The sequence below is a fragment of the Diabrotica undecimpunctata genome, chromosome 2, assembly GCF_040954645.1.
Source record: "Diabrotica undecimpunctata isolate CICGRU chromosome 2, icDiaUnde3, whole genome shotgun sequence".
NCBI lineage: Eukaryota > Metazoa > Arthropoda > Insecta > Coleoptera > Chrysomelidae > Diabrotica > Diabrotica undecimpunctata.
In genome coordinates this window covers 82,898,153-82,909,598 of record NC_092804.1, presented here as the reverse complement: position 1 = coordinate 82,909,598, position 11,446 = coordinate 82,898,153, and the positions used below count along the sequence as shown (strand labels likewise).

At 37.6% G+C, this 11,446-nt stretch overlaps 3 protein-coding genes across 3 annotated transcripts; all 3 read right to left on the bottom strand.

Annotated features, from left to right (window-relative positions):
- Positions 1–7,261: 7,261 nt before the first annotated feature.
- LOC140433749 (uncharacterized) lies at positions 7,262–7,774 on the bottom strand. The gene has a single exon (XM_072521726.1). It carries the CDS (start codon positions 7,772–7,774, stop codon positions 7,262–7,264), a length of 513 nt encoding a protein of 170 aa, XP_072377827.1.
- Positions 7,775–7,846: 72 nt separating this feature from the next.
- Positions 7,847–8,668, bottom strand: LOC140433748 (uncharacterized). The gene has a single exon (XM_072521725.1). The coding sequence runs from the start codon at positions 8,666–8,668 to the stop codon at positions 7,847–7,849; it is 822 nt and encodes a 273-aa protein (XP_072377826.1).
- A 714-nt stretch (positions 8,669–9,382) lies between these two features.
- Positions 9,383–10,942, bottom strand: LOC140433747 (uncharacterized). The gene has a single exon (XM_072521724.1). It carries the CDS (start codon positions 10,940–10,942, stop codon positions 9,383–9,385), a length of 1,560 nt encoding a protein of 519 aa, XP_072377825.1.
- Between the last annotated feature and the right edge of the window lie 504 nt (positions 10,943–11,446).

Genomic DNA, 11,446 nt, shown 5'->3' with positions numbered 1-11,446 from the left:
ATAAATTAAACAAGTATATCACGTGTATGTTCTGTATGTATTATAAAATGTTTTCATTTTTCTATAAAAAATACCAAAAAATTAGAATTTGGTTATAACTCGACAAAGAATTAAAAAATATATTAAGATTAACTATGTACCTATAATAAATACGCATTAAAATTTTTGTTTTTATCAACAAAAATTGAAGCAGACTCCAATTTTTATTGTTGTACAGCAGTCTCAAGAAACAAAATAAATGAATAAATTTTATTTAAATTTCCTCAATGCGCCCCTCTTTTAATTTATTATAAAGTATCAGAGACACTCTTACATATCTCTGTAAAGTACCTACCTATCCTATTATACATTTTATCAAATCTTAAATGATAACTAATAATTATTATTATTATTAATTTAGACTTACTCATTGCTATTTCGATCGTCGCAAACGCTTTATGAAAATCTATGAAAGTGAGGACAAGAGGTTTTTTGTCTTCTATAGATTTTTCAATGAGTGTCTTTACTGTATGGAGGTGATTAGTGGTATCATAATTTGATTGGAATCCTGCCTGCTCCCTCGGTTGGTAGAAATCTAATTTTTTCTCCAATCTTGATATCACTAACCTAGTGAACAGCTTGTATATGTTGTTTAACAGGCTAATAGGTCTATAATTTTCTAGGTCCGTTCTATCTCCTTTTTTATGCAAAAGGATGGTTATAGCATTGTTTCATTCTTTGGGCACCTCTCTTTGCTGCAACATAGATTAAACAGTTTCCTTAATTTATTTAATGGCATATCTCCTCCATTTACGATAGCTTCTATTACAATTCCATCTTCTCCTGGGGCTTTGTTATTTTTCATTTTTCTGAACGCTTGTCGAATCTCATCTACCTTTATTTCTGGCATTAGTTCGAAACCTTGTTTCATGATTTTCTTTGAAATGGCTGTTTGTATTCCTGTTTGATCTTCTCGTCTACTTTCATATAATTCTTCGTAAAACTCTTTGAGGACCTGTATTAACTCGTCTCTACGTGATATTATTTCATTTTGCTTGTTTCTTAATTTATGAATTTTGCATTTCCCATTCGTTAGCTTTTTACGTAGAAGTTTTAGGCTGTTATTTTCCTATAGAGTACGTTTAATATTATCGGTTTTAAATTTCCTTAAATTTCTCCTGATTGTCTTCGAAACAGTTTTATTCATTTCTCTGAGTGTATCTGTCTGCATTCTTATCGCTAACCTTTCAGTTAATTAGTGCTTTCCGTTTTTTATCTTTCTTTCTCTATTAACGTATCTCTCTCGGGTGTGTCAGTGATAATTGTGCTGGAAGTCTCTCTGAAGTCTTCTGGACTAGCAAATGTGGGAAGTTTATTATCCATAGTTGTTTTTATCTGAAATCCTATGTTAGATTGTCTTTTTTTAGACCATCTAACATCCAGAAAAGTTAGAACTTTTTTCTGGAGTAATCTCATTCTGAAGTTGGGCGCCAGATAGTCCAGCACGTTCAGTCTCTGGTGTAGTCTCTTTACGAAATTGTAAGGTGGCAGGTCCAGGTAATTCATAATCGAAGACATCTTCCCGTTGTAGCCTGTCAGATACTGCTGTTAAAAAGTCTGTGTCGTCAAAGATTAGAGACTTAAACGGATAAATTCCTCTTTTCTGGAATCCTGACATTATATTGAAAGGAGTTAAGGATTTTGCATGAGCTTTTCCAACACATTTGGCTATTTGCTAAATAGTCATGGGAATTCCATAAAGTTGTAGAAGCCAAGAATCAATACGAGCATTGTTATATGCTTTGAATAGTCCAAAGACCGATATATCTAAGGGCTGCATTTGGTGACTACCGTGTGATGGTAGGGTCACACCTGTAGCTCGAGCTTTTCAACAACAACTGATATTATAGCTTTCATGATTGTCATATATTAGAAGGGAAGGATTGTCAGGTGTACTCTGTGAATGCTTTATGAAATGGTCAAGAACATGTGAAAAAAGTTCGGCCGTCATCTAACCATTGGGCGTTGCTAATCCCAGCGTACCTGAGGTGCTCCAGCTACCATGTGAGTTTTAAAGTAGTTTCTCGGAAACACCATCGCTGGGGAAGGGTATGTGCCGTTAGCACAAATGATTGCGCAAGTTGATACTAGAGTAGCTCCTTATTATCGAGTTATCCCATTTCAAAGGTTCATACGGGGGGTGGCTTGAGTATCATGATACCTATGATAGTCTAATTCACCAAAATCCTTCGATCAATTCAATTCAGAAGTTCCATTATCTTCGGGCATCTCTAGGTGGAGAAGCTGAACAGGTTATCAGCTCATTAGAGATTTCGGCCGCGAATTACGATATAGCATGGAACTTACTATGCGAAAGGTTTGTAAACACGCGTCTTTTGATCTACAATCACACAAAGGCCTTATTTGATTTGCAACCCATTCCAAAAGAATCTTCTACTCATCTTCGTCAACTAATTGACAATGTTTCGAAAAACTTGCGTTCGCTAGAATCTCTTCAGCGACCTGTCCATTCTTGATATACTCTCTTAATATTCATGATAGCAAGCAAGTTAGATGCCCTCTGTCTTCTTTGCCTATAAATCGGACAGGCAGCCCAAATTTTCAAGGCAGCCGCAATCTTTTCTCTCGTTCAATAGAAAAGCATGTACGTTCTTCAAAGAAGATCATAAAATATATAACTGCTCTAAATTCTTGGGGCTTCGACCCAAGAGCGAATCAAACATGCTAGAGATTCAAAACTTTGTACAAATTGCCTTTATTCTGGCCATTTTAGCTCCAAATGCACATATGGAGCATGTAAAAAATGTAAGGCAAAACACCATAGTTTGTTGCATTCAGATAAACAATCCGTTCACACTACCGATACTAATCAGCGGGTGGAGTCTGAACCTAAACACCAAAAGTCCCTTTTAGCTCACTCGAATGTAGCTCAATCAATTTTGTCTACAGTTGTCGTTCAAATATTCGATAAAAACGGTAGGGTTCAGTGTAGAGCTCTTCTTGATTGTGGCTCTCAACCAAATCTCATAACGAGAGAATTAGCTGATAAGTTAGCGCTGTGAAGGTCCGAGGTCAATGTCTCTATTGTGGGTATGGGTCATGCAGTCTCAAACATTCGATCTAAGTGCACAGCGAAGATTCAGTCAAGGCAGTAGTCATTTTCTACATCCCTTTCATGTCTCGTAATCAATAGAATCTGCGATAGAATACCAGCATATAGTTTCGACATTGGAAACTTAGATATTCCACGTCATTTAAGGCTAGCAGATCCAGATTTTCATGTTGCTTCAAAAATCGACATTCTGATACGTGTTGATTACCTTCTGGAAAATCTTGTGTGTAGGACAATTTAGTCTAGGCCCTTCTATTCCAGTCATGCAAAAAACAAGGTCGGTTGGATAGTTTCCGGTCAGTTTAATGACAAAAGGGAATCAGTTTCATATTGCAACTTCAGTAGAAATGATTCAAATTCTGACTTAAATGTTCAGCTACAAAAATTCTGGAAATTCATAGAATACACGGAATCTGTACTCTCCGAGGAAAATGTAATAAGCGAAAAACTTTTCTCCTCAAAGGTGAAGAGAAATAACGAAGGTCGCTTTATCATCCAGATACCTCTAAGGAGTTCCGTTGAAAATATAGGTGATTTAAAGCGACAGGCATCAAAACGTTTTCTCAACTTGGAGAAATTTGGTTTCGAAAATTAGTTTACGGATTTTAATATCAGATGTCGCTATTTGCGTCTATACGTAGCCATGTTAGAGTTGCTTCCTAAGACAGAAAAGATTTATTTTCACTTTCAGAGCGACTGTGAATAACATCTCTGATGATCCCTATTAGGGTGAAATACGTATAAGCGGATACACAGACGCACTGTATGTGTAATCAAATCTTAACTGTGTTTTCCTCTTGGAGAAAAAACTTCATAAAAATGATATCCTAAAAGGGATGTATACCGAATATATGGAAGAATACATACAACTTGGTCACATGTCCAAGGTTGATTTTAGTCAACAGAGCTTTTCGTATTATCTTCCCCATCACGAAGTTTTAAAGGATGACAGTCTCACCACAAAGCTTCGTGTGGTGTTCGACGGTTCCTCTTCATCTTCTTCTGGTCTATCAATAAATGACATTCAAATTTCGGGTCCTACCATTCAGGACGATTTATTCTTAATTTTATTGCGTTTTCAACAACATGCGTTTGTTATGTCTGCGGATATTACAAAAATGTATCGTCACGTGCTCGTGGATTCTGAACAACGAGCACTTCAGCAAATTTTCTGGAGTTCTTCTCCTTCTGATACCATGAGCACATATCAGCTAATTACGGTCACATATGGAACAGCTTCAGGTTCGCTTCAGGTCAGCAACGAATGCTTATTTCAGTTAGCATCCAAGAATAAAGATCTTCACCTTACTGCTTCCAAGATCAGCAAGCTAGATCTCTATGTTGATGATCTTCTGACAGGTGGAGATTGCGGAAAGTCATTGTCAAATGAATACAAGGATATCAACAATATCTTAAATAGCGGATGTTTTGAGTTGGGTAAGTGGGTAATCGAATGATCCAATAGTTCTTAATAAAATTCAAAGTTCCAAGTATCTATCAAATCTAAAATCATTCGGTGGAGAAGAAAAGGTAAAGGTTCTTGGTCTCAATTGGATGTGTGATTCGGACACACTAACATATAAGTTAGCTGATTTACCGAATCCTAATAAGAATAATTCTTTTTAGTATTGCTCAGATCTATGATCCTCTTGGGCTACTTAGCGCTTGCACAATTACGGCCAAGATTATAATGCAAATTCTTTAGCAAGAAAAACAAGGCTGGGATGAATTTGTTCCCCAAATCAATTTTACGCAGTGGCAGCATTTCAAGGAGGAGGTAACAAAAAATTAAAGGATTGCAAAATATCCAACTCTTACCTTCATGAGAGAGCTTCAGATGCTTTAACTTCTCAGGAGGTTTCCAACGCTATGTTTTAGGATAGTTCAGAATTAATGTTTCTTAGAAGAAATTCGCAATTTGACAAAAAAGAGGCATGTAAGCCCAAAAAGCAAACTCATTTCGTTGCAACCATTTCTCGATTCAAATCGAATAGACGCTGGTAGATTAAAAAATTCATCTTATTCTTTTGAGAAGAGACATCCGATTTTGCTGCCATCTAATAATTACTTTGACTTAATTCTTTCAGACCTGCATGTTAAACTCTGTCATGCAGGTAGTCTTCTTCTTTTATCTACAATGCGAAATGAATTTTGGCCTATTCATGTCAAAAGTGCAGCCAAGTGTATCGTCCATAAATGTATTAGGTGTTGTCGTACAAGTCCACCTAAAAATCTGTCACCAATTATGGGTGATTTACCGAAGGATCCTGTTGACCCATCCCCTCCTTTTTACATCACAGGCGTAGATTACGCGGGTTATTTTTTAGTCAAGGATCGAAAGGGGCGTAGATGGAAACTTTTAAAGGCATATGTAGCCTTATTCGTGTGTTTCACAACTCGTGCTGTTCATTTAGAACTCATGTCCGATTTAACTACTCATTCATTTATAGCAGCTTTTAAGCGCTTTGTAAGAGGAAGAGGAAAACCTCTTAAGGTGAACTCTGATAATGGAACTAATTTTCAGGGTGCCAATCGTGAACTAAAAGAGTTTTATGATTTTATTAAGACTAATAAGCGTGAGATTCAATACCACTCAATAATCGAAAGTATTGAATGGTACTTTATACCTCCACAATCGCCGCACTTCGGTGGCCTTTGGGAAGCCGAAGTCAATGAAATCGCATTTAAAACGCGTCACCGCTAATGCTTACCTCACGTATGAGAAATTCTCTACAATACTCACGCAAGTAGAATCTGTCCTTAATAGTCGTCCTATATCTGTCTTTTCATCATACCCCAATGACCTTTGTCCTTTGACTCTGACTCATTTTCTGATCGGAAGGCCTTTGACGGCCATTCCTGAAACTGATTTGATGTCCATAAACGAAAATAGATTGAACCACATTCAGCGCCTTCAAAAAATGATGCAGCACATTTGGTCAATGTGGTCTAAGGAGTACATAGGAGAGCTGCAGCAGCGGAAAAAATGGAAGCAAGTTGCCAAAAACATTAATATTAGCACACTAGTTCTCATCAAGAAGAAGAACTAGTCGCCTCTAATTTGGCAGTTGGGACGTGTAGTCGAGCTGCATCCAGGTCCAGACGGAGTTTCCAGGATGGTGTCCATAAAGATGAGAGGGATCATCAAGAGAGCAGTATCTGTCATCTGCCCTCTACCATGCAGTGAATAGTGCTAGACTTAAACAATTTTGCTCATTTTTGAAATTGTTAAGTTATTATATTATTTCGAAAGACTAGTATTTCAAGGCGGGCGGCTGTTCCGTTTCGCATCTATGTTTATTTCAAACTTATTTGTCATAATAATTGTTTTGTACAAAACTTAATGATGTCGCTGGTTAAATGATAATCGATAAATAATAATAACGAAAAAATGAAATAATTTGTTTGTAAGTAAATTAGCGAAAAATAGCAAATGTTCGTAAATAGATATGTAAAATAAAATGCAATTCAAATAACAATTGGTAGATTTAATATCTTATTGTCAATTCTATATGAGATTCACTTACCTTTTGTCTGTGGTTGGGCCTCGCTCGGAGTCTAAGGTCTAAGGGTAAAAATGGGATGCACACCCGATGCTGGTTTGCTTGCTTCTGTCCACGATGAGAGGTTGTTGTAAAGTGTCCGATCATACGAAACAAAATATGTATGTACGCGAATCCATTGGGGTGGTTCTTCTGTTCTTAGGACCTCCGTGAATAGCCGTAAATTAAGCTTAAAGTGGCATTTTAAATTTTCTACACAAAGAATGGGTACGTTTCCTTAAGGACTCTGAAGTGTTTGGGTTGATAAATGTTTCCCAAAAACATGTTGTTTTCAGACAAGTGAATTCTCAGAACTTGACAATAATTAATCAGCCAATTTGAGTTCGAGAATTTAAAGGATGAACTAAAGCCATATTATACTTAGCTAATATACTATGATTGAATAAAAGATTTAAAACTAAATGAGGTCATATTCTGAATATTAAAAATAAAATATTTAAATCAGTCTTGATACTTTTCCAAACATTCTCCGCCCCAAAACGAATGTTTTTAAAAACAACTACAATGATAAGGATAAAAAACAAACACTACTAATACTAATAAACTATTAATATAATAACAATAGAAATGAAGAAAAATATATTTGTTAACAAATAGGTAGTGGACAGATCTTGACCACCGGACGTTGTAGGATGCCATCTGAAGCTGTCCTCAGACTAACAACGCGTACAATACCGTCGGTGCCGTAATGCAACTCAATGATTCTGGCCAATTGCCAGCGAAGAGGAGGCTGTTGTTCATTTTTTATGAGGACTAGAGAACCTTTAATGAGAGATGGGGTTGGACTATGCCATTTAGATCGCTCTTGAAGAGAATGAATATACTCTTTAGACCATCTTTTCCAAAAGTCCCCTCTTATCCTTTGGATTAACTGCCAACGATTCAGACGGTTAATCTTTAAAGCGCTTAGATCTGGATCGGGAATTGAATCCACTAAGGGTTCAAAAACTAAAAAATGACCAGGAGTCAGTGCCTGCAAGTCATTAGGGTCAGAGCTTGCTGCACACAAAGGACGGGAGTTAAGAACTGCCTCGATTTGAGCCATAAGAGTATAGAACTCTTCATAAGTCAAAATTTGTGTACCCAAAACACGATACATATGGTTCTTGAATGATTTGACCCCAGCCTCGGCTAACCCATTAAAATGAGGGGCACCGGGTGGATTAAAATCCTAGGTAATAGAAAGAGTCTCAGCAGCAGATTGAGCTAGTTTAATGATTTCGTTGCTGGCTCCCTTAAAAATGGTACCTTGATCAATCCTAATGGTTAGGCACTTACCGCGTCGAAATACAAATCTACGAAAGGCAGCCAAAAAGGACTCAGAACTAAGATTTGAGGTTACTTCCAGATGAATGGCCTTTGTACTCGTACACACGAATACACAAACATATCCTTTATATGTTTTTGCACCTCTATGTTTGGACATTAATAACGAGAATGGTCCTGCAAAATCCACACAAACAGACAGGAAATCACGTAACGGAGTAACTCGGACAGTTGGCAAGTTTGCCATAAAGGGGTTGTAAGATTTAGGTCGGCATCTAAAACAACGAATGCACTTCGACAAACAGCGATGAATGGCACTTTTCGGAGACAGAATCCAAAAACGTTGAAGCAATAAATAATGCATAGCCTTTAAACCAGGGTGCAGATGCGTTTGATGAGTCCATTCGATGATTAAATCGGTGAGACGATGAGTTTTGGGTAATAGCAATGGATGTTTTACATCAAAAGACAACCGAGACTTTTGTAATCGACCTCCTACTCTCAAAAGACCATATTCATCAATAAAGGGTGCGAGTTTACGAAAAGGTTTGGGTAACAGCGAATTTTGTTGAATTTTGAGGAAAATATCCGAAAAAACGTCAGCTTGTACGTGCTTAACAATGTATCGTAACGCAGATTCCATCTCTAAATGACTGTTCAGGGAATCGAAAGATGCAGCATTGTTTTTTCTTTGAAGTTTAGCCACGAATTTTAAGACGTAAACCATGACTTTCTGAATTTTTATCAGGGATAAAAATTTTGAAAGTAAAGTAGAGATGATATTATCCGAAATGACCGGTATCAATGATAATACAGTGGGCAATTTTTCTTCTAACATTTCCGTGGAGTGGGAGGAGTGAAAATTAACTTGAGAGGGCCAACACTCCCTTGACTTCGAAAGAAAATCAGGACCACGCCACCAGAGTGAAAATTGTAGTAGTTGTGCCGGTGTCAAACCACGACTAGCACAATCAGCAGGGTTTTGGTTAGATGGCACATAATGCCAAGAAGAACATGGTATAAGTTCTTGTATGTGTCTTACTCGATTGGCAATAAAGGTTTTCCATTTATGCGGAGAAGAATTAACCCAAGTAAGAGCAATCGTGGAATCCGACCAAACATGAATATCGGAAAAAGAAAAGATATGCTTAAACGACTCTTTAATGAAGGCGACTAGATCCGCCAGCAATACAACTGCCAACAGTTCCAATCTTGCAATAGATTGTGTCTTCAGAGGAGAAACTCGACATTTAGCACACACAAGTACAGTTTCAAATTTATCAGAAGTACTAAATCGGAAATATACAACGCTGGCGTATCCTAACTTTGAAGCATCGCAGAATCCATGAATCTCAACTTTAGAAGATTTATTAAAGCCGAAGTGTCTAGGGATTTGAATGTTTGCAAGGTCAGGTAACTCGGTTTTAAACTGATGCCATACCTATTGTATTTGTTCAGGTGGTTCATCATCCCAAGATACATTGGATTGCCACAACTGTTGTAGCAGACGTTTGGCCCTTAAAAGACACGGGGAGATGAAACCAAGAGGATCAAAAATACGACTAATTTCCGAAAGAATAGCCCGCTTTGTACAAGTTTTGTCAAGGGGACAGTAAGAATAAGAAAAGACGTCAGTCGACGGGTCCCATTTCAGGCCTAGCACCTTAATAACGGAAGGTTCCTCTTTATCAAACGAACAAGATGTCAGAATATCGGAGCCAAAATCTTGGAGTAGACTGGGATGGTTGCTAGCCCATTTGCCTAGCTCAAAACCCCCGAGCTTTAAAAGTTGAATGAGCTCTAACTGTAGAGAGAGGGTAGATGACAGAGAATCACTTCCTAATAGACCGTCGTCAATATAAAAATGTCGCGTTAAAGCTTGTGAAGCATTAGGGAAACGAGACTCTGCCGACTCAGCTAACTCTTGTAAGGTTTTTAATGCGAGATAAGGTGAAGAAGAAACACCGTACGTAACAGTACGTAAAAAGTATTCTTGGAGAGGTTTAGAAGAATCCGACCTCCAGAGAATTCTTTGATAATTCCAAAATTCTCTGTTTACGTTAATTTGTCGATACATTTGCTTTATATCGCACGTGAAGCAGTAACGAAAATATCGAAAATTAAGTAAAAGCGAAGAGATGTCCTTTTGAAGCTTAGGACCTGTATATAAAGTATCATTGAGAGACACACCTCGAACGCCACGTAGACTGGCGTCGAAGACAACACGAATTTTGGAAACAAGAGACGAATTAACGAGTTGTTTTTTGAAAACTGCGTGATGAGCAAAATAATACGAGGTAGGCGATTTAAAATCGGATTCAGGAACCGGGACCATATGTTGGGAAGTAATATATTCATTCATAAACTCAACATATTTTTCTTTGAGATCCGGAATTTTCTTAAAACGATTCTCTAACATGCAAAAACGATGATATGCTTGAGAATAAGTATCGCAAAAGACAGGATTGGGTTGTCGAAACATTAGAGGAACAGAAAATCTGCCTGTTGGCTCTCGGAAAGTAAATGTCTTATAAATATTTTCACAAACTTGATCGTCATGGGACAAAATGACAGGTTTAGATATATTTTCGACTTCCCAAAACCTTTGTAAAAGACTATCTATGTTTGTATCCATAGACGTATGTAAAGCGGTAAAATTACAATTTGAAAGATCCGTAGAGACTCGCCCTTGTAGCACATAACCGAAAATGGTTTCTAAAGCGACAGGTTGGTTTGGTTCGCCAAGAATTCGACCAGACTTTAAAAAGAGAGGAACTAATTCAGCACCTATCAGCATGTCTATCGGACCGGGTTGATAGAATGTGTGATCTGCTAATTTCAGATCACGTATATGAATAAGATCGTGAGGATTGATAAATACCTTAGGTTGATTTGAACACACCTTTTTCATAATGATTGCGTCCAACGAGAAGATCGGGCCGTCACGATCACACGGTTTAATATGACAGAACGTGGTACCCTGAGTGGTACACGTCGACATTCCGTTTAGACCTTCCACTGGGATTGATAAATTATTACGGGAAAGACCTAAGCGCCGAAAACAACTATCTGAAATAAAATTAGCCATCGAGCCTGTATCCAGTAGGATACGAACTTTCTGAAAATTACCGTAGACATCTTTAATGTGTATCAAACATGTTGATAATAATACAGACGAGAATGTTAAACGTGATTGTGTGGAAAGGTTAGCGTTTATTCGTCGGCGCAAAACTAGACGTTGAGGTTTGAGGCGTCTCTAATGTAGGGTTGTGATTCTCATTAGAAGTTGGAATTTGAGGAGGCGGTTGACTGAATAAACAAGATTCGTTGGAACTTGGGTAGAAATGAAGAACAGTGTGATGTCGTGATTGGCAAACCCTACATGTTCCCGAAGAATTACAGTTCACGACGGGATGAGATGTACCCAAACAGTTGAAGCATAAATTATGGCGTTTAACTAACGAGATACGTTCTTGCGTCGTTTTAGCGAGAAAGGATGAACATC

Coding starts and splice junctions, on each gene's coding strand:
- LOC140433749 (XM_072521726.1), bottom strand. CDS start 7,774: ATGTATCGTGTTTTGGGTACACAAATTTTGACTTATGAAGAGTTCTAT.
- LOC140433748 (XM_072521725.1), bottom strand. CDS start 8,668: ATGGTTTACGTCTTAAAATTCGTGGCTAAACTTCAAAGAAAAAACAAT.
- LOC140433747 (XM_072521724.1), bottom strand. CDS start 10,942: ATGTCGACGTGTACCACTCAGGGTACCACGTTCTGTCATATTAAACCG.